General features: G+C 49.6%; 1 protein-coding gene across 1 annotated transcript in view; it reads left to right on the top strand.

The window, feature by feature from the left end:
- Positions 1 to 23,863, top strand: part of LOC144610556 (adhesion G protein-coupled receptor E5-like) — a 53,928-nt gene that overhangs the window by 17,817 nt on the left and 12,248 nt on the right. The window contains exons 2-5 of the mRNA XM_078429362.1: positions 5,832 to 5,996; positions 18,256 to 18,456; positions 19,900 to 20,120; positions 20,510 to 20,552. Coding sequence (XP_078285488.1) covers positions 5,832 to 5,996; positions 18,256 to 18,456; positions 19,900 to 20,120; positions 20,510 to 20,552 — 630 coding nt within the window. The remainder of the gene's footprint in view (positions 1 to 5,831; positions 5,997 to 18,255; positions 18,457 to 19,899; positions 20,121 to 20,509; positions 20,553 to 23,863) is intronic.

The raw sequence follows: 23,863 nt of genomic DNA, 5'->3' as shown, positions 1-23,863 counted from the left end.
AACACCATCACTCAACACCATCACTCAACCCCTCCCCTCAAACACCTCCCCTCAACACCAACCCTCAAACCCTCGCTCAACCCATCCCCTCAACAGCTCCCCTCAACATCAAACCATATAACCATATAACAACTACAGCATGGAAACAGGCCTGTCCGGCCCTACCAGTCCACGCCGACCATTCTCCCTGACCTAGTCTCATCTACCTGCACTCAGACCATAACCCTCTAATCCCCTCCTATCCATATACCTATCCAATTTACTCTTAAATAATAAAATCGAGCCTGCGTCCACCACTTCCACCGGAAGCCCATTCCATACAGCCACCACCCTCTGAGTAAAGAAGTTCCCCCTCATGTTACCCCTAAACCTTTGTCCCTCAATTCTGAAGCTATGTCCCCTTGTTTGAATCTTCCCCACTCTCAAAGGGAAAAGCCTACCCACGTCAACTCTGTCCGTCCCTCTCAAAATTTTAAAAACCTCTATCAAGTACCCCCTCAACCTTCTACGCTCCAAAGAATAAAGACCCAACCTGTTCAACCTCTCTCTGTAGCCTAAGTGCTGAAACCCAGGCAACATTCTAGTAAATCTCCTCTGTACCCTCTCCATTTTGTCGACATCCTTCCTATAATTTGGCGACCAGAACTGCACACCATACTTCAGATTCGGCCTCACCAATGCCCTGTACAATTTTAACATTACAACTTCTATACTCGATGCTCTGATTTATAAAGGCAAGCATACCAAGCATACCAAACCTCAACACCATCACTCAATACCAACCCTCAAACCCTCACTCAACCCCTCCCCTCAGCACCTCATCCCCTCCCCTCAACCCCTCGCCTCAACACCTCACCTCAACGCAGGTGCCTGCTGAATTCACCAGGTTCTGGTGAAATGCGTGGTGACCATCACTGCGTGGTGAGAGACTCTGGTACCTGTTGCCAGGACTAGAGGGTGTGAGCTGTAGGGAGATGTTGAGCAGGCTGGGTCTCTATTCCTTGCAGCGCAAGAGGATGAGGGGTGATCTTATAGAGGTGTACAAAACCACGAGAGGAATAGATCGGGTAGACGTACAGAGTTTCTTGCCCAGAGTAGGGGAATCGAGGACCAGAGGACATGGGTTTAAGGTGAAGGGGAAAAGATTTAATAGGAATATGAAGGGTAACTTTTTCACACAGACGGTGTTGGGTGTATGGAATGAGCTGCCAGAGGAGGTAGTTGAGACTCGGACAATCCCATTGTTAAAGAAAGTTAGACAGGTACATGGACAGGACAGGTTCAGAGGATATGGACCAAGCGCAGACAGGTGGGACCAGTGTAGCTGGGACATGTCGGCCGGTGTGGGCGAGTTGGGTCGAAGGGCCTGTTTCCACACTGTATCACTCTACAACTTTGTGACTCTGTGTCTCTGTGACCCTGTGACCTCCTGGTCAGGTCAACAACCCGTCTATCGGCCTCACCCTTCATCCTTTGTAAATCCACTGAGGTCTGGACGCTGTCTGTGGGATGTGGCTGCTTGGAGAGGTTATTCAAACTGAGTATTTAACATGCCATGGTTGACTACATGCCCCTGATAGTGTCTTTACTGACACTTTACACAACGCCCAGCAAAACTGCACCAAAACTGTAGGGGGTCTACACGCTCCCATGCATCTTATCTGCTCCTTGTTTCACCCCTTCAGTTGTGGGCCGAAACTCTGGGATTCACCCCGAAACCTCCGTAGATTCCACCTCCCTTCCCCCGTAAAGATGCCCCTGAACCCACATCCCCTCCCCCCACGCCCCTCCACCACCCAACTACACCCCCAACCTCCACCACCCAACCCTCCTCCCCACTCCCCTCCCCTAACTCCCCCCACCCAACCCTCCTCCACACTCCCCTCCCCCCACCACCCAACCCTCCTCCCCACTCCCCTCCCCCAACTCCCCCCACCCAACCCTCCTCCCCACTCCCCTCCCCCAACTCCCCCCACCATCCAACCCTCCTCCACACTCCCATCCCTCCCCACTCCCCTACCCCCATGCCCATCCACCACCCAACTCCCACCCCCCACTCCCCCACCACCCAACCCTCCTCCCATCACCCCCCCCCCATTCCACTACTCCCACGCCCATCCACAACCCAACCCTCCTCCCCACTCCCATCCCCCCTCCCCATTCCCCCCATCTCATAACCAAATCTTACACTGGGATTGGACCACTCAATGTGCCCTCCGGGTAGGGACATGTTCATACCATTTGCGGTCGTGACGTGGTTTGTTGGTATTTGACAAATATATTTTTAATTGTGCAGCTTTCAGATTCAGATACCTGAATGTGTCCGAGCAAGAGTAAGGTTGTTGAGACAGACAAAGTGCTTACCTGTGTAAATATTTCAGCCCAACTATTTGTACCAGCATCTGCAGTTATCTTCTTATACTACAATCCTTGCCCACCTGCTCACTGATTTGTTCTGGCAGCCGGTTTATTCTACCCAGATCAGCCAGAGCTTGTTAATGTCAACCCTCTGCCCAGGGGATGTCCGCCAACTCATCCAGGCTGGGCGGCATGAACTCTTCCCGGCCAATGCTGACACCACAGAATGGACAAATGTTCAGGTTGAGAAACATAGACAATAGGTGCAGGAGTAGGCCATTCGGCCCTTCGAGCCTGTACGCACCGCCATTCAATATGATCATGGCTGATCATCCAACTCAGTATGCTGTACCTGCCTTCTCTCCATACCCCCTGATCCCTTTAGCCACAAGGGCCACATCTAACTCCCTCTTAAATATAGTCAATGAACTGGCCTCAACTACCTTCTGTGGCAGAGAATTCGACAGACTCACCACTCTCTGTGAAGAAATGTTTTCTCATCTCGGTCCTAAAAGACTTCCCCCTTATCCTTAAGCTGTGACCCCTGGTTCTGGACTTCCCCAACATCGGGAACAATCTTCCTGCATCTAGCCTGTCCAACCCCTTAAGAATCTTGTAAGTTTCTATAAGATCCCCCCTCAATCTTCTAAATTCCAGCGAGTACAAGCCCAGTCTATCCAGCGCCATTACTGCCACCAGGTGCAGTACCGTTCCTCACCGCCTCCCCGGGGCCGCCGACTGCCGAGGCCTACCTGAGGCCATCACCACCCACCGCCTCCCCGGGGACGCCGACCTCCACCACCTCCCCCGGGGCCGCTGCCGCCCACGTCCTTCCCGACCCCTTCACCGCCGCCCACGCCCTCCCCGGCCATCCGCTGACCGAGCCGACCGTCACTTACCCGGACTCCAGGTCCCCGCGGGCCTCCCCCAGCGACCGTGCTGACCCGCGCCGCTCCACCGCCCAGCAGCAGGTCACAGCCGTCGCTGTACCCGGCCCCCGGGACCAACAACAGGCTACAGCTCCACCTGGCCCACACACACCGCGCTGGGCCCACAGCCCCCACCCCACCAGGCAGAGCCCCTCAGCACTGCTGGGTCCTACTGCCCACCCCCTACTACAGGTAACCGCCCGGCCCACAGCCCCCACCAGGCAGAGCCCTTCAGCACTGCTGGGTCCTACTGCCCACCCCCTACTACAGGTAACTGCCCGGCCCACAGCCCCCACCCCACCAGGCAGAGCCCCTCAGCACTGCTGGGTCCTACTGCCCACCCTCTACTACAGGTAACTGCCCGGCCCACACACACCGCGCTGGGCCCACAGCCCCCACCCCACCAGGCAGAGCCCCTCAGTACTGCTGGGTCCTACTGCCCACCCCCTACTACAGGTAACTGCCCGGCCCACAGCCCCCACCCCACCAGGCAGAGCCCCTCAGCACTGCTGGGTCCTACTGCCCACCCTCTACTACAGGTAACCGCCCGGCCCACAGCCCCCACCAGGCAGAGCCCTTCAGCACTGCTGGGTCCTACTGCCCACCCTCTACTACAGGTAACTGCCCGGCCCACAGCCCCCACCCCACCAGGCAGAGCCCCTCAGCACTGCTGGGTCCTACTGCCCACCCTCTACTACAGGTAACTGCCCGGCCCACACACACCGCGCTGGGCCCACAGCCCCCACCAGGCAGAGCCCCTCAGTACTGCTGGGTCCTACTGCCCACCCCCTACTACAGGTAACCGCCCGGCCCACACACACCGCGCTGGGCCCACAGCCCCCCCCCCCCCCACCAGACAGAGCCCCTCAGTACTGCTGGGTCCTACTGCCCACCCCCTACTACAGGTAACCGCCCGGCCCACAGCCCCCACCAGGCAGAGCCCTTCAGCACTGCTGGGTCCTACTGCCCACCCGCTACTACAGGTAACCGCCCGGCCCACAGCCCCCACCCCACCAGGCAGAGCCCCTCAGTACTGCTGGGTCCTACTGCCCACCCTCTACTACAGGTAACCACCCGGCCCACACACACCGCGCTGGGCCCACAGCCCCCACCCCACCAGGCAGAGCCCCTCAGCACTGCTGGGTCCTACTGCCCACCCTCTACTACAGGTAACTGCCCGGCCCACAGCCCCCACCAGGCAGAGCCCTTCAGCACTGCTGGGTCCTACTGCCCACCCTCTACTACAGGTAACTGCCCAGCCCACACACACCGTGCTGGGCCCACAGCCCCCACCCCACCAGGCAGAGCCCCTCAGCACTGCTGGGTCCTACTGCCCACCCTCTACTACAGGTAACTGCCCGGCCCACAGCCCCCACCAGGCAGAGCCCTTCAGCACTGCTGGGTCCTACTGCCCACCCTCTACTACAGGTAACTGCCCAGCCCACACACACCGTGCTGGGCCCACAGCCCCCACCAGGCAGAGCCCCTCAGTACTGCTGGGTCCTACTGCCCACCCTCTACTAAGGTAACCGCCCGGCCCACAGCCCCCACCCCACCAGGCAGAGCCCCTCAGCACTGCTGGGTCCTACTGCCCACCCTCTACTACAGGTAACCACCCGGCCCACACACACCGCGCTGGGCCCACAGCCCCCACCCCACCAGGCAGAGCCCCTCAGTACTGCTGGGTCCTACTGCCCACCCTCTACTACAGGTAACTGCCCGGCCCACACACACCGCGCTGGGCCCACAGCCCCCACCCCACCAGGCAGAGCCCCTCAGTACTGCTGGGTCCTACTGCCCACCCTCTACTACAGGTAACTGCCCGGCCCACACACACCGCGCTGGGCCCACAGCCCCCACCAGGCAGAGCCCCTCAGTACTGCTGGGTCCTACTGCCCACCCTCTACTACAGGTAACTGCAGCAGGGGTTCCACTGGGTCTTCCCCCTCCAGCCAGGCGACCCCCAGTACTCCCCACACCGGTCCTCATGCCCCCCTCTGCCCAGCTAACCCACCACCCCCCACCATACATCCCCTCCACTTGCCCCCCTGCCTCCATCCGACCCCAACCCCCACCATCAAGAACCAGATGAAATAAGTCTAAGGTGATAGGAAAAAATGTAAAGGAAACTGAAGGGCAATATTTCCACACAGAGAGTGATGGTATATGGAAAGAGCTACCAGAGGAGGTAGTTGAGGCAGCTACTAGAACAGCTTTTATAAGGCATTTGGACAGGTACATGGATAGGAATGGTTCAGAGGGATTTGGAGCCAAACATGGGCAGGTGGGACTAGCGTAGATGGAACACCTTGCACGTCATGGGCTTGTTAGACCAAGGGCCTGTTTCCAAACAGTATGTCTCTGACTCTAAGGGTTCCGACCTGAAATATCACCTATCCATGTTCCCCAGAGATGCTGCCTGGCCCTTTGAGTTTGTCCAGCACTTCCTGTTGTTTTAAGTAAACTAGAATCTGCAGTTCCTAATGTCTCGTGTAGATGGTTATCTTAAGTGGTATTCTTAAATATTTTTTTCTCTCTCACCAGCTTGGTGCTAATAATAAAAGAGCAAAGTGTGTCTTCTGGAACAGCTCAGCCCTCAGCTGGTCCACACAAGGCTGCCAATTGGTCGAGTTCAAACCGACATACACAGTGTGCAGCTGTACGCACCTGACAAGCTTTGCTGTGCTCATGGCCCTGGTTGAAGTCGAGGTACAGTCCACAAGGATCAGGGTTGTGAGTGGGAAGTGTGGTGGTGGGGTGGGCTGGGAGGTTGGCCATGCCACTCGGGAGCTGTGGAAGGTCAACATCTGGAGGCGACGTGACAAGACAGCGCGGCTGCAGGCAGGGGGCAGAGTTGTCCTTGGACCCTGTCCATGGAGCAATAAATGAAACACGCCGTGGCACCTTCTGCTCATTTGCTCATGATTCAAGTGTAGACGATAAACAAGGCCAGAATCAACCTCAAACAGGGACCACTGAAGGGGCAAGCTGGTTCACCAACTGCCTGCCATCTGATGATACTTGCACCATGATAACCAGGAAGCTGGCAGACCACAAGCCCACCCACCAATCCTCCTGCCAGAGGAAGCACGGGTCAATAAAGGGAAAGATGCTCCAGAAACATTCCCTTTGCAATTCCTTCAGCCCGTGAGAAATGCACAAGGAAATGTGAACAGAAGGCCACCTTGCCCCTCGAGCCTGCCCAACACCCACTGCGATCATGGCTAATCTCCCCTCAGCCTCGGCTCCTTCCCTGAGTCACATCGCCAGCACCCTGAACTCCCCAATCTTACAAACACCTTCTCTCTAGTATATCCATGACTTTGACATAAGTAGACAGGATAGGCCAGGACAATTATCCACCAGGGTAGGAGGGTGAGGTATCTAAAATTGTGAGGGCTGTCGTTAAGGTGAATAGCCACAGACTGTTCCCCAGGGTAGGGGAGTCTAAACCTAAAGGCACAGGTTTAAGGGGGGAGGGGACAGATTGAAATGAGACAGGAAGGGCAATGGTGTGCTTATGGAACAGGCTGCCAGAGAAAACAATTACGCTACTTAATGTACAGGTACTTGGATAGGAGAGGTTTGGAGGGATGTGGGCAAACACAGGCAAATGGGCCCAGCTCAGTTAGGCAACATGGTCAGCATTGACCAGTTGGCCCGGGGTTCCTATTTCCATCCTGTATGGCTCCATGAACCTTTGTGATAGAGTGATACAGCAAGACAACATGGAAACTGGCTGCTCGGCCTACATTGTCCATGCCAACCAGGTTGGTATTTGCGCTAGTCCCATTTTGCTAAATATGGCCCCCAGCACTCCTAAACCCTTCCTATCCTTATATGTGTCCAAAACCCTTTTGGAAATCCTAACTGTATCCACTTCTATTGCTTTCTCTGACAGCTCGTTCCAGATACTGACTCCCACTTGAGTGAAAAAGCTGCCTCAGAGGATCCTCTTAAACCTCTCCCCTCTCAACTTATGCCTATGCCCTCTAGTTTTAGTATTCTCTACATTGGGATAAAGACTGAGCCACGAAGGTCACCCCTCAGCCTCCGACACTCCAAAGAAAAAAGTCCCAGCCTCTCAAACCTCTCCCTATATCTCAAGCCAACAAGTCCAGGCAACATCCTGGGGAATCTCTTCTGCACCCTTTCCAGCATAGTGACATCCTTCCTGCAGCTGGCAACCAGAACTGCATAGAGTGTTCCATTTGTGATCTCACATTGACGCACACAGCTGTATCATGATAAACCATAAAGATGGGGTGGGGGATTGGCCACAAGCCTTGCCCTTCACCGTAACAGGAACATGCTGCCCCTGTACTCTTGCTCTCTCATGTTTGGAAGCCTCCCACTTGCCAGTTGTCACCTTACCTGCAAACAGATTCTCCCCTTTGACCTCTGCAAGTTATCACCTCATGGCTTTGAAATGACCTTGCCCCAATTTAGGACCTTAACTTTGAGGTTGTCGTACACAACTACTTTAAAACTAATAGAAGTATGGTCCCAAAAGTCTCCCCTCCGTCCCCACCACTACTGAAACTTCAGCCACTGACCTTGTTCCCTGAGAGGAAGTCCAGTGTTTTTTCCTCTCCTTTGGCCCCATACAGGGCTTTCTTTGACAGCTTTAACCAATTCAATACTGTCCAGACCTTTGATACCATGGGAAACCCAGTCATTTAAGGAAGTTGGAATCTCCCACCAATACAATCCTATTATTTTTACAGCCATCTGCAATCTCCCGACACATCTCCACTGGCATCAAGGCCATCCACCCAGCAACTGATGCTGCCCTGGCCTAGATGTCTACCCTTGGCCTACAACTTTAGGCTGTGCACGCCATATGCAAGAAGAAGACATCTCGTTGACTCTCGGCCTATAACACTGTTCTGTCAAAGTGATCATTCCCTTCCTGTTTCTAAGTTTTACCCAGATAGCCTCACTAAATGATGTCCCTCGAATACCCTCTCTAAGCACTGTAGTTATCTCTCTGATCAAAAAGGCAACTCCCCCGCCAGTCCTCTCTTATCTGCGTCTCTATCAGCTCTGGAGCATTTGTCCCCTGGACACACTGAGCTGCCAATCCTGCCTTTCTCTCCAGGGAATTCACCACAGGGAATTCCGGGAATTCACCACCCTCTGTGAGAAGATATTTCATGCAACTTAGCTGTAAGTGGTGCCCCCTGTCATGTAGTTATGTCTCCTTATTCATATCTCCCCACTGATGGAACATCTCAATGGCTGCCTGTCATGCCCTGAGGATAATGAACCTTTCAATTCGATCAACTGCCATTCTTCTAAATTCCACCCAATACAGATTCAATTTCTGCAGATTCAAGCTGCTTATAATAAAACAACACTCTCAGAGAACCAATCCCATTAACTCTTTAGATAGACACAAAATTCTGGAGTAACTCAGCGGGGACAGGCAGGATCTCTGGAGAGAAGGAATGAGTGTCGTTCTGGTTTGTGACCCTGAGAATGAGAGTCAGAGGAGAGGGAGACAAAGACATGGAACGGTACGATGTGACTCCAGCATTTTGTGTCGATCTTTAGTGTCAACCAGCATCTCCAGTTCTTTCCTGCATGATACCCATTAACTATTTATTGGACTTTCTCTAATACCACTGGGTCATTTTTAAATAAAGGAAGCAAAAACTGTGCACAGCTGTGGTAACCAGGGCAGAGGATCAGCAAGGAGTGATGGGAAGATAGTGGTTATCACCAGTAAATCTTCAAGGAAGGACAGGCAGGAAGAGGTTTAACTGGTTTACTGATGGGAGACAGAGGGTTGTGGGGGAGGACGATATTCAGGGTGTAGATCTGTGACCAATAGTGTTCCACAGGGAACAGTGCTGGGACATTTGGTGTTTAGTTTATAGTTTAGTTTAGAGATGCAGTGAGGAAACAGGCCCTTTGGCCCACAGGGTCCCACAGACTAGTGATCCCCACACATTAACACTATCCTACACACACTAGGGATTTGTTTTACATTTACCAAGCCAATAACCTACTTACCTGCACGTCTTTGGACTGTGGGAGGAAACCGAAGATCCTGGAGAAAACCCACACAGGTCACGGGGAGAACGTACAAACTCCGTACAGACAGCACCTGTAGTCAGGTTCCAACCTAGCACTCCAGGACTGCGAGCACTGTAACACAGCAACTCTACCTACGCTGTAAGGCCACTACCCTGCCGCCCTGGTGTTTGCGATATACATAAATGATTTGGACGTAAACATAGGTTGGTTGGTTAGTACGTTTGTCAAAAACACAGTAACCTGTGACCTGTGGGTTTTCTCCAGGTGCTCCGGTTTCCATCGGATTCAAACCCCCCAAAGACAATCAGGTTTAAGTTAACTTGATTCGGTAAAAATTGTAAATTGTCCCTGGTGCATAAGAAAGTGTGAATATATAGGATGATCTATATACGTGGAGTCGATGGGCCTGTATCTCTAAACTGTAAAGACACCAAGATTGTGGGGTCACAGACTATGAGGAAGGATATTGTAGTATACAGCGGGAGATAGATCAGCTGCAAAAATGGGCAGCAAAATTGCAGATGGAGTTTAATGAGAGCATATGTGCTTTGGGATGTCGAAAGTACATGGAAAATATGTAATTAATGTTCTGTCCCTTAACAGCATAGAGTGTAGGAAAATAACTGCAGATGCTGGTACAAATAGAAGGTATCACAAAAAGCTGGAGTAACTAAACAAAAAGCTGGTATTTATTCACAAAAAGCTGGAGTAACTCAGCAGGTCAGGCAGCATCTCGGGAGAGAAGGAATGGGTGACGTTTCGGGTCGAGACCCTTCTTCAGACTGACCTGCTGAGTTACTCCAGCATTTTGTGAATAAATACCTTCGATTTGTACCAGCATCTGCAGTTATTTTCTTAAACAAAAAGCTGGAGTTCCCCTCCCCTTCCCAGTTCTCCCACTGTCTTCCTGTCTCCAACTACATCCTTTCTTTGTCCCGCCCCCTCCCCCGACATCAGTCTGAAGAAGGGTCTCGACCCAAAACGTCACCCATTCCTTCTCTCCTGAGATGCTGCCTGACCCGCTGAGTTACTCCAGCTTTTTGTGATATCTTAACAGCATAGATGTGCAGAGGGATCTTGGGGTCCAAATCCCTAAAGTGGCGACATAAGTTGATAGAGTGGTAAAGAAGGATATGTTGTGCTTGCCTTCGTTGGTTGTAGCATGGAGTAAATGAGTCAGGAAGTCACGATGCATCATTATGGAGCTTTGGTCAGGCCATATTTGGAATATTAGCATGCAATTCTGTTTGCTCCATCACAGGAATGATGTGGAGGATTTGGAAAGGGTACCAAGGTTTACCTGAATGATGTCTGGATGAAGGGGTATTAGCTACAGGGAGAGAGGGTGGACCGACTGCGACTGTTTTCTCTGGAATGTCATAGGATGCAGGGAGACTTGGTAGATGTGTACAAAAGTACTGAGTGGCATAGATAGTGCAGGCAGTCGGAAGCTTTTCCCCAGGATGGAAATATCAAATACTACAGGTCATAGCTCTCGAGGTGAGAGGGGCAAAGTTTGAAAGAGATGTGCAGGGCAAGTTGTTCTACACAGAGAGTGGTTGGTGCCTGGGGTGGTGGATAGTGAGTACACTAATACACATGGCACAACTGGTCAAGCTGTGTCAGGAATAGTGCCAGAAACCTTGCTTCAGTCCTGACCTAGGGTGCTGTCTGTCAGGTTCATAGGTTCTAGGAACACAATGAGGCCATTCTGCCCATTAAGTCTACTCCGCCATTCAATCATGGCTGATCTGTTTTCCCTCTCAACACTTTTCTCCTGCCTTCTGCCCATAATCCCTGACACCCTTAGTAATCAAGAATCTGTCAATCTCTGCCTTAAAAATATCCATTGACTTGGCTTCCACAGCCTTCTGTGGCAATGAATTCCACAGATTCACCACCCTCTGACTAAACAAATTCCTGCTCATGTCCTTTCTAAAGGTACGTCCTTTTATTGAGGCTGTGGCCTCTGGTCCTAGACTCTCCCACTAGTGGAAGCACCCTCTCCACATTCATTCTATCCAAGCCTTTCACTATTTGGGATGTTTCAATGAGGTTTCCCCTCATCGTTCTAAAATTCAGCAAGTACAGGCCCAGTGCCGTCAAACGCTCATCATATGTTAACCCAATCATTCCTAGGATCAATCTCGTAAACATCTTCTGGACCGTCTCCAATGCCAGCACATCCTCCCTCAGATATGGGGCTCAAAACGGCAAACGTGCTTGCACATTCTCCCTGTGACCACAAGGGGATTCCTCTGAGTGCTCTGGTTTCCTCCCACATTGCAATGTTCTTATGTTTATAAGTCATTGAAGCAGAATTAGGCCATTTGACCTATCAAGTCTACCGTGCCATTCAATCAAAGCTGAACTATCTTTCCATCTCAACCCCATTGTACTGCCTTCACCCTATGACCTCTGGTATCTAATCAACAATCTGCCAATCTCCGCTTTAAAAATACCCGCTTTAAAGTGGCAAACTGCTTTAAAGTGGCAATAAATTACACAGATTCACAACCCTCTGACAAAAGAAATTCCACCTCATCTCCTTTGTAAAGGTACATCCTTTTATTCTGAGGCTGTGCCCTCTGGTCCTAGACTCTCCAACTCATGGAAACATCTTCTCCACATCCACTCGAACCGGACCACTATTTGATCTTTCAAAGTCCCCCTCATCCGAGATAATACCTCAGGACTGCTGTCTCGTTGTTAGTAGGATGGTTCGGTTATCAGGCAATTGAACCATCTTACCAACTACTAGAGTAGTCCAGAGCCACGATCTACCTCATTGGAGACCCTCAGACTATCTTTGATTGGATTTTATTGGACTTTATCTTGCACTAAACATTATTCACATTATTCCCTTTATTATGTATTTGTACACTGTAGATAGCGTTATTGTAATCATGTGTTGTCTTTCCACTGACTGGTTAGCACGCAACGAGCTTTTCACTGTCCCTTGGAACGCATGACAATAAAGTAATCCTAAACTCCAGCGAGAACATGTCCAGTGCTTGTCATCATACGTTTAGCCAATTATCCCCGGGATCATTCTCATAAACCTCTGACCCCCCAATGGCAGCACATCCCTCCTCAGACAAGGGACACAAAACTGCTCACAATACTCTGACCAGTGCCTCATAAAGCCTTAGCATTACATCCCTATTTTTATATTCTAATTCTCTGGAAATAAATGCGAACATTGCATTTGCTTTCCTTACTACCAATTCAGCATGCAAATTAACCTTTTGGGAATTCTGCTCCAGTACTCCCAAGTCCCTCTGCACCTCCGATTTCTGAATCCTCTGCCCATCTAGAAAATAGTTCACACTTTCATTTCTACTACCAAAGTGTATGCCTGCACACTTTGCTATGCTGTATTCCCTCTACCACTTCTTTGGCCACTCTCTCAACCTATCCAAGACCTTCTGCAGAATCCTTGCTTCCCTGACACTACCTCCCCCTCCACCTATCTTCGTATTGGTTGGCGGACAGGAAGCAAAGAGTAGGAATAAACGGGTCCTTTTCGGAATGGCAGGCAGTGACTAGTGGGGTACCGCAAGGCTCAGTGCTGGGACCCCAGTTATTTACAGTGTATATTAATGATTTGGACGAGGGAATTGAATGCAACATCTCTAAGTTTGCGGATGACACGAAGCTGGGTGGCAGTGTTAGCTGCGAGGAGGATGCTAGGAGGCTGCAGAGTGACTTGGATAGATTAGGCGAGTGGACAAATGCATGGCAGATGCAATATAATGTGGATAAATGCGAGGTTATCCACTTTGGCGGCAAGAACAGGAAAGCAGAGTATTACCTGAATGGTGACCGATTGGGAGAAGGGGAGATGCAACGTGACCTGGGTGTCATGGTGCACCAGTCATTGAAAGCAAGCATGCAGGTGCAGCAGGCAGTGAAGAAAGCGAATGGTATGTTGGCATTCATAGCAAGAGGATTTGAGTTTAGGAGCAGGGAGGTTCTGCTGCAGTTGTACAGGGCCTTGGTGAGACCGCACCTGGAGTATTGTGTGCAGTTTTGGTCTCCTAACCTGAGGAAAGACGTTCTTGCCTTAGAGGGAGTACAGAGAAGGTTCACCAGATTGATCCCTGGGATGGCGGGACTTACATATGAGGAAAGACTAGATAGACTAGGCTTGTACTCGCTGGAATTTAGAAGACTGAGGGGGGATCTTATAGAAACATATAAAATTCTTAAGGGGTTGGAGAGGCTAGATGCGGGAAAATTGTTCCCGATGTTGGGGGAGTCCAGAACCAGGGGTCACAGCTTAAGGATAAGGGGGAAGTCTTTTAGGACCGAGATGAGAAAACATTTCTTCACACAGAGAGTGGTGAGTCTGTGGAATTCTCTGCCACAGAAGGTAGTTGAGGCCAGTTCATTGGCTATATTTAAGAGGGAGTTAGATGTGGCCCTTTTTGCTAAAGGGATCAGGGGGTATGGAGAGAAGGCAGGTACAGGCTACTGAGCTGAATGATCAGCCATGATCATATTGAATGGCGGTGCAGGCTCGAAGGGCCGAATGGCCTACTCCTGCACCTATTTTCTATGTTTCTATGTTTCTATCCACAAACTTGGCCACAAAGCCTTCAATTCCCTCATCCAAATCATTAATATACAATGCAAAGTGGAGCGGCCCCAACAACGACCCCTGCGGAACTCCGTTAGTCTCTGGCAGCCAACCAGAGAAGCCCCCTTAATTCCCACTCTTTGCCTCTAAAATCTTAACAACCATTGAATTCAGGCGAGTATTCGGCCTATAGTTTCCCCTCGTTTGCTTCGCTGCCTTCTTGAACAGCAGAGTAACATTTGGAATTTTCCAGTCTTCTGGGACCACTCCTTAAGTGATTCTTAAACAGAAACATAGAAACATAGAAAATAGCAGGTGGAGGCCATTTGGCCCTTGGAGCCAACACCACCATTCATTGTGATCATGGTTGATCGTCCACAATCAGTAACCCGTGCCTGCCTTCTCCCCATATCCCTTGATTCCTGTCTTACATGCCAGTTTTAACTCCTGCTGCATCTTACACCCTACATCCGGGCTACTATTTGGGGGTCTGTAGATAACACCAATTAGTGTCTTCTTGCCTTTACAATTCCTCAACTCAATCCACAGTGACTCTACCTCGTCAGTTCCTATGTCACCCCTCACAAGGGACTGAATTTCATCCCTCACCAGCAGAACTACCCCACCGCCTCTTCCCACCTGCCTGTCCTTTCTATAGGATGTATAACCCTGCTTTGCTCTGCACTCAAAGACTTTGTATCATCAGCAAACTTTCTAATCTTGCCCTGTATGTTCTCATCCAAATCATTGATGTAGATGACAAACAATAAGGGACCCAGCACCGAACCCTGAGGCACACCACTAGTCCCAGGCATCCAGTCTGAGAAGCAACCTTCCACCATTACCCTCTGCTTCCTTCCAATTTGCTATCCATTCAGCTATCTCTCCTTGAATCCCATGCGACCTAACCTGCCAGAGCAGCCTACCATGCGGAACCTTGTCAAATGCCTTACTGAAGTCCATGTACACAACATCTACAGCTCTGCCCTCATCAACCTTTATGGTCACATCTTCAAAAAAATCAATCAGATTTGTGAGACACGACCTCCCTCATACAAAACCATGATGACTGTCCCCAATCAGCCCTTGCCCATCCAAATGCCTGTATATCCTATCCCTCAGAATACTCTCCAGTAACTTACTAACTACAGATTTTAAGCTCACCGGTCTATAGTTCCCAGCATTTTCCCTGCAACCCTTCTTGAAAAGGGGCACAACATTTGCCACCCTCCAGTCTTCCGGCACCTCCCTTGTATTTAAGGACGACTCGTAAATTTCACAATATCCTTGGATATGTCTGATCAGGCCCTGGAGATTTGTCTACCTTCAAACACGACAGTACCTTCAGTACTTCGACAGTAATCCTGACTGCTCACAAACAACTTCCAGTGACTGCTCCAATTTCCTCTGTCCAACAGTCTTTCTCCTCGGTATATACAGAGGAGAGATACTCATTGAGGACTTAGCTCCTGAAACTCCTCCAGGGATGCACTTGATTCCAGCTGCTTATACCTGTCCCATGCATCGGTTTTGACAAAACGTCTCAATTTCCCTTGTCAGCCAAGCTTCCTTTGCCCTTCACTCTAATGGGGACTTAGAACATAGAACATATAGAAAATAGGTGCAGGAGGAAGCCATTTGGCCCTTCGAGCCAGCACCACCATTCATTGTGATCATGGCTGATCATCCACAATCAGTAACCTGTGCCTGCCTTCTCCCCATATCCCTTGATTCCACTAGCCCCTAGAGCTGTATCTAACTCTCTTTTATATTCATCCAGTGAATTGGCCTCCTGCCTTCTGTTGCAGAGAATTCCACTAATTCACAACTCTCTGGGTGAAATGTTTTTTTTCTCACCTCGGTTTTAAATGGCCTCCTCTTTATTCTTAGACTGTGGCCCCTGGTTCAGGATGTACATATCCTGAGCTTTCTTCAGTACACTTTTAAAAACATCCCACTTGTCCGTTGCTCCTTTCCCCTCAAATAACCTGCTCCAGTCAACTTGAGCGAGACCTTCTCTCATACCCTCAGAGTTGGCCTTACCCCAGTTGAGCATTTTAACACGTGGACCACTTCTGTCCATATCCATAACTATCTTAAACCTAATCGAACTGTGGTCACTGGTCCCAAAAGGCTCCTCCACACACACTTCATTAACTTGTCCTTCCCAATCTCCCAATACTAGATCCAGCGTTGCCCTCCACATACTGCTCAAGAAAACTCTCCTGACCACTTTTGAGGATTTGCACCCCATCTAAACCCTTCGTGCTATGATTTTCCCAGTCTATATTGGGAAAGTTAAAATCCCCTACTGCAACAACATTATTTGACCTGCAGCTCTCTGCAAACTCCCAGCACATTTGTTCTTCTATTTCCCGTTGACTATTCAGGGGTCTGTAGCACACCCCCAACAAGGTGACCATCCCTTTCAGTCTGAAGAAGGGTCTCAACCCGAAACGTCACCCATTCCCTCTCTCCTAGATGCTGCCTGACCTGCTGAGTTACTCCAGCATTTTGTGATACCCCTTTCTTGTGCCTCAGCTCCACCCATATAGCCTCACTAGACGAACCGTCCGTAATGTCATCTCTGAACACAGCCGTGACATCCTCTTTTCCCTCCCCCCTGTCTCTCCTGAAGCTCCTGAAGCTCCCTCCCCCCTGTCTCTCCTTGAGCTGCCAGTCCTGCCCGTCCCTTAACCAGGTTTCAGTCATGGCTACAACGTCCCAGTCACTCGTACCTATCCATGCCCTAAGCTCACCTGCCTTGCCCGTCAGGCCCTTGCATTAAAATATGTGCAGTTTAAACCAACCCTCCTTCCTCGCTCTCCACCTTTCACCTGCCTATTCTGTCCACTAACCTTCCACACCACCCTCCATTCTAACTTCCAGCCTCTGACGTGCCTGGGTCCCGCATAAGATCCCACCCCCTGCCAATCTAGTTTAAACCCTCCCGTGTAACGTTAGCAAACCTTCCCGCTAGGATTTATTCACAAAATGCTGGAGTAACTCAGCAGGTCAGGCAGCATCTCGGGAGAGAAGGAATGGGTGACGTTTCGGGTCGAGACCCCATCACCCATTCCTTCTCTCCCGAGATGCTGCCTGACCTGCTGAGTTACTCCAGCATTTTGTGAATAAATCAATTTGTACCAGCATCTGCAGTTATTTTCTTATACTTCCCGCTAGGATGTTGGTCCCCTCCAGTTTAGGTGCAACCCGTCCCTTTTATTCAGGTCACCCCTGCCCCAGAAGAGATCTCAATGATGCAGATATCTGAATCCCTGCCCCCTGCACCAACTCCCCAGCCACACATTCATTCCCCCTATCTTCCTATTCTTACCTTCACCAGCATGAGGTACTGGAGGCAATCCTGAGATCACTACCCTGTAGGTTCTGCTTTTCAGTCTTATACACAATTCCGTAAATTCTTGTAGCAGAACCTCCTTCCTCATCCGAGCTATATCATTTGTGCCAACATGCACAACAACCTCCGGCTGCTCCCCCTCGCTCTTGAGGATACTGTGCAGCCGCTCTGAGATGTCCTGGACGCTGGCACTAGGGAGGGAACACACCATTCTGGAGTCTCGCCTGCTGCAGAGTCCAAGCATAATTTAGCATCTTCTTTCATCTGTGCCATGGTGGCGCAGTGGTAGAGTTGCTGCCTTAGGGCGCTTTCAGTGCCAGAGATGCGGGTTCGATCCTGACTAAGGGTGCAGTCTGTTCGGGGGTTTGTACATTCTCCGCGTGACCGCGTGGGTTTTCTCCGAGATCTTCCGTTTCCTCCCACACTCCAAAGATGTACAGGTTTGCAGGATAATTGGCTTGGGTTTATATACTTGGTATAAGTGTAAATTGTCGCTAGTATGTGTAGGATAGTATTAATGTGTGGGGATTGCTGGTCGGCTCGGACTCAGCTGACCGAAGGGCCTGTTTCCATGCTATATGCCTAAACAAACTAAAAACTATTATAATCTTATCGACAAACTGATTCCTCTCCCCCAGGTCTTTAATATAAATTCTAACTAGCCTAATCCAAGAACTGACATGAATGCACCCGAGTTGCAGACTTCCAGCCAGGAAAAGGTTCATTCATTCTTATTCTGTTAACCGTGGCTATTTTTCAGGTATGGTTTCAAGGATGAAATTTGTATGAAAGGAATGAATGAAAATATTATATAAAATAGTGCAGAAACAGATCCTGCAGCCACAAAGTCGGTGCCGATCGTGATACCAATTTAAACCACACGTCCCCCTCAGGTTGTCTGTAACCAGCCATCCCCACTGTTCATGTGCCTATCTGAATGCCTCGAACATTGCTGTCATTTAGAATGGCTCTTTTCTCCTCAGGGGAATGATGCTCACAATCTGCGTCTGATCACCCTGGTCGGCGTTCCTGTCTCTCTGGTATGCCTCGTGATGTCAGTCCTCACCTTCACCCTGTGTCGGGCCCTTAAAAGTATCAGGACCACCATCCACACTCACCTGTGCATCAGCCTCTTTTTGGCAGAACTGCTGTTCATCGTTGGAGTGGACAAGACCGAATACAGGGTAGGTGAAGATAATGGTGTCCACTTCTCCCAGTGATCTCACGCAGGATTGGGCCACCGTGCACAAGACCAGGTGGGCAGTGAGCCACATCACTGTTCATGACTATGCTCAACACATGCTGCTGTTTGGCCCCGACACTGTACTGGCCCAGTGTATAATCCAGTGCTTCATCCAGTGTATAACCCCATGTATCAATGCATTCGTGTGTAGGAAGGAACTGCAGATGCTGGTTTAAACTGAAGATAGATACAAAAATCTGGAGTAACTCAGTGGGACGGGCAGCTTCTCTGGAGAGAAGGAATGGGTGACGTTTTGGGTTGAGACCAGTCTGAAGAAGGGTCTTGACCCGATACGTCACCCATTCCTTCTCTCGTGAGATGCTGCCTGCCCCTCCGAGTTACTCCAGCTTTTTGTGTCTATCTTCGTTCCAATGCATTATCCCTTATCATGTATCTGTTCACTGTGAATGGCTCAGGTTGTAACGATTCAATTGTAATCATGTATTGTCTGGTGGTGAGCATGCAACAAAAGCCTTTCACTGTACATCGGCTCACGTGACAAGAAACTAAACTGAAACTGAAACTGCAGTGTACAACCAACCAAGTGTACTGGCCTAGTGTACTGGCCCAATCCACTGATCCAATGTACTGGCCTAGTGTACTGGCCTAGTGTACTGACCCAGTGTACTGGCCCAATCCACTGATCCAGTGTACTGGCCTAGTGTACTGGCCCAATCCACTGATCCAGTGTACTGACCTAGTGTACTGGCCCAATCCACTGATCCAGTGTACTGACCTAGTGTACTGGCCTAGTGTACTGACCCAGTGTACTGGCCCAATCCACTGATCCAGTGTACTGGCCTAGTGTACTGGCCCAATCCACTGATCCAGTGTACTGACCTAGTGTACTGGCCCAATCCACTGATCCAGTGTACTGACCTAGTGTACTGGCCCAGTGTACTGACCTAGTGTACTGGCCCAGTGCTCTGATCCAGTGTACTGACCTAGTGTACTGACCTAGTGTACTGATGTAGTGTACTGATCCAGTGTACTGACCTAGTGTACTGGCCCAGTGCACTGATCCAATGTATTGACCTAGTGTACTGTCCCAGTGCACTGATCCAGTGTACTGACCTAGTGTACTGGCCCAGTGCACTGATTCAGTGTACTGACCTAGTGTACTGATCCAGTGCACTGATCCAGTGTACTGACCTAGTGTACTGGCCCAGTGCACTGATCCAATGTATTGACCTAGTGTACTGGCCCAGTGCACTGATCCAGTGTACTAACCTAGTGTACTGGCTTAGTAACAGCCTGTTACAGACCCAATATGCTGACTCAGCGCACTGGCCCAGTGCATCAACCCAGAGAACCAGCCAGTGTACCCCCCTGTGCAGCACAGCCCAGGCTCATTAATCCCTTGTGGCTCTTTCATCATTTCCAGACTCTTTGTGCGGTTATCGCTGGATTCCTGCATTATTTCTTCCTGGCCTGTTTTTCCTGGATGCTTCTGGAAGGTGTGCAGCTTTACCTCATGGTAGTGAAAGTCTTCAATGCAAAGAGTCTGAGACCAACGTACATGTACTTGTTTGGCTACGGCTGCCCCCTGATTACCGTTGGCATCTCAGCAGCCGTGTTTTCCCAGGGATATGGAACTGAGAAGTAGTAAGTATGGAAAACTGTGGATTCCTTTGCAGATATTGCACTCAGGTACATTGAGTTTCTGTGACAGGAATAAACATGGTTGCCGGAGGAGGCCGTTCGAACCCTTGCACCCGTGCTAACATTCAGTTGGACCATGACCAACCTACAACCTCGGGACTGTTTTTTTGCACTGACCCCATTTTCACCATTTCTTTGATATTCATCTCTGTCTGAAAACATTCAGCAACTGAGCCTGCAAAACCCACTTGGGGAGAGGATTCCAAAGGTTCACCACTCACTGAGTGAAGCTATTTCTTCCCATCTCCCCATGGAACATGGGAACAGGCCCTTCATCCCATCAAGCAGCCTTTTATCCCAATCCTACACTGATCGCTCTTTCTCCTCCCAAGTTTCCATCAACTGTTCCAGATCCCCAAGTCCCATTCTGGAATTGTACTGTTCCATGTTCCATGGTATCATTCATGGGATCATTTACAGCTCCCTATCAACCTACACGTGTTTGGGATGTTGATGGGGACTGCAGCATCCAGAGGGAATTGGCGTGGATTGAGGTGGAACGTGCAAACTCCACATATGCATCACCCAAAGTCGGGATCGAACCCAGGTCTCTGAACTGAGGGAACAGTTCCATTAGCCACACTAATTATGGTCCCTAGTTGCAGACACCACAGCCAGGAGAAATACTATCCTTGCATCTATTCTACCGCCATAGGAATTTCACATATGTTAATGGCATTTTATCCAACTCTTCTGAACTCTGGAGAGTATAGGCCCAGTCTGCTGGTCTCACTCCAGGCATCACACTGGTGAACCTACATTTCACTCAGTACATCAGAAGTGTTCTCTTCCTTGGATAGAGAAACCCAGCTGATACACCCACGTATTTGTATCTTCAAGTCAGATGTGCAGCACAGAAATGGGACCTTTGGCTCACCACGAAAGGAAACAAATCAGTCATGGTTCTTGAGGAATACGAAGAAATCAGGAAAACACAAACAAGAAATTAGGAGGAGTAAAGGGGGCTTGGCAAATAAGGTCGAGGAGAGTTCCCTGGCATTTTGTATGTCAGGAGAAAGGGTCACTTGGAAAACGGTAGGTCCACTCCAGGACAAAGGTGGGAATTTCTGCTGAAGAGCAGTGCACAAGGTCCTTAATGTGTACTTAACATTAGCTTTCCCCGAGAGGAAGGACATGGGTGATGTTGAGATTCAGGAGGGGTGCATTGATATTCTAGGGCATCAATATTAGAGTCATAGGGTCGTACGGCAGAGAAACAGGCCCTTCAGCCCAACTACCCCATGCCAACCAAGGTGCCCCATCTACATGAGTGCAACCTGCCCATGTTTGGAACATCTCTCCTGTCCATGCACCTGTCCAAATGTCTTTTAGATTTTGTTACAGTACCTGTCTCAACTATCCCCTCTGGCAGGCCATTCTATATAACCACCCTCTCTGTGAAAAAGTCACCCCTCAGGTTCCTATTAAATCTTTCCCCTCTCAGCGACTGGAACGACTGGGCTTGTATACACTGGAATTTAGAAGGATGAGAGGGGATCTTATCGAAACATATAAGATTATTAAGGGGTTGGACATGTTAGAGGCAGGAAACATGTTCCCAATGTTGGGGGAGTCCAGAACAAGGGGCCACAGTTTAAGAATAAGGGGTAGGCCATTTAGAACTGAGATGAGGAAACACTTTTTCAGTCAGAGAGTTGTGAATCTGTGGAATTCTCTGCCTCAGAAGGCAGTGGAGGCCAATTCTCTGAATGCCTTCAAGAGAGAGCTAGATAGAGCTCTTAAGGATAGCGGAGTCAGGGGGTATGGGGAGAAGGCAGGAACGGGGTACTGATTGAGAATGATCAGCCATGATCACATTGAATGGCGGTGCTGGCTCGAAGGGCCGAATGACCTCCTCCTGCACCTATTGTCTATTGTCACCTTAAACAAATGTTGCTTGGTTCCTGATTCTCGTACTCAAGATAAACTCCAGATATGCATTCACCTTACCTATTCCCCTCATGTAAGGGGTTTCAGCGCCGAGCTTTCGCCCGACCTAAGGTCCCCGTGCCTTGCTCTGATCCCTTGACCAGGCCGTGCACACTGGTTCCCCGTGAGTGGTTCGACCCACTCACCCCTTACGGTTCTAGACACTGGGCTTAGATGCAGGAGCTCTTATAGTGCAGAACAAATTCAACCAGACCAGATTTTAAAACCAGGGTTTAAATGAAAAGGCTTTTATTCAGCACTTGGGACTATTGTCCATGAATACTTATACAGTTCTATAATACATGACTATGAAACACATACCGAATCACACGAATACTTATAACTATGAATCATAAAACACACACAGTTCTATAAGACATATACACGAATACCTTTTACTTATGAATTCTTAAACACAGTTCTGCAAGACACAAACACGACTGTAAGATGGGGAACGCACGACGCATCGCAACCTTGACCAACACATATTTTAGTACACACCCAACGTTTATTCACAACCACCCTCCCCTCTACACTAAACTATGTCCAGGATATGTAGGATTTGGAATGCATGCTCACCATGGGGCTATTACTGGGGTTACTGGCTGTTCGTTTGGCAGTATTTCTCCTCGAGTTGCGTGCCTGTTCCTCTCTCTTGCATCCGTTTTTCTTGCCTGTCTTTTCTTCCTCCTGCATTCGTTTTCTTGCCTGCTTGCGTTTCCTGCAGGTTTTCTTCTAGCTTCAGCTTCTTCTTCCAGTATTTCTTCTTCCGTTTAAAACCCAAAAGTAGTGGCCAGTTATACTGTTTCTGACCCGTCCTATCTCCCGCCAGATCTTGGAATCTCTTTGTTCAAAAAGATATGTATGAGGTTTTCTTCTGATCTGCGCTTATGTTCGGGGATACCGGGGATGGCCAGAAGGTGTAAATTGGGATTTCATTGTGAGGTGATGGGTGTTAACTGGTTTCCCATCACCTACCAGGTAGTTTTCTATGGGCTATTGTGCCCCCTCACTGAGATGAACTGTTTAGGTCGGCTTGGGGCATTGTGAATATGCTGATGTCAGCGCCCCAGTGTCTGGACTCCGACCTGGTTTCGTAGGTTTCTGCATGGCCAATACCCATCCTTTGTTCTGGCCATGGCTTTGCAGAAAACCTAGAGACTGGGATGGAAGGTTTTTACCTTTTTTTGTGGCTGGTCACGAGGTCCTGCAGCCATTTTAGGACCCACAGATTGTGACATCCTTTGGTAAACTGACTGCAGCCTTTCTCCGCTATCAGCCCCAGTCTCCCGTTTAAAATGTCCAAACTGCAGCTGTTTGGTTTTGTGTTGATTTCAGAATGAGGGAAAACTTCTCAAATCTTACAGTCCCTCCTGTTGATTTGCATAACCCCAGCTTATCGAATCAATTAAATAATGTGGTTGAGCAATATTTTCCCGATTCTCCATATCCAGACCCCTGAGGTTTTAACTAAACTAGTGTTTCATTGCGAACGTACAGTCCCCATCTCTTAGGCTGACCTTTACTGCCCGTGTCCCGGGCAAAACTATATTACAAATATGTACATTTTCATGTCGGACATATACACCTACACCTTGTCCCAGGCCGATGCCTCCGCCATCCTCCTACTGGTGTCAGCTGTAATGTAGGACACGAAAACAACACAACAGCAAAACGATACATTTTGTACATTTCTTCACAATCACTCTTGATACAAATTTGAAGAAAACAATACAAAAAACACAGTTTATACAAAT

The sequence above is a fragment of the Rhinoraja longicauda genome, chromosome 37 (genome assembly GCF_053455715.1).
Source record: "Rhinoraja longicauda isolate Sanriku21f chromosome 37, sRhiLon1.1, whole genome shotgun sequence".
Classification (NCBI taxonomy): domain Eukaryota; kingdom Metazoa; phylum Chordata; class Chondrichthyes; order Rajiformes; family Arhynchobatidae; genus Rhinoraja; species Rhinoraja longicauda.
This window is presented reverse-complemented; position numbering and strand designations above follow the sequence as displayed.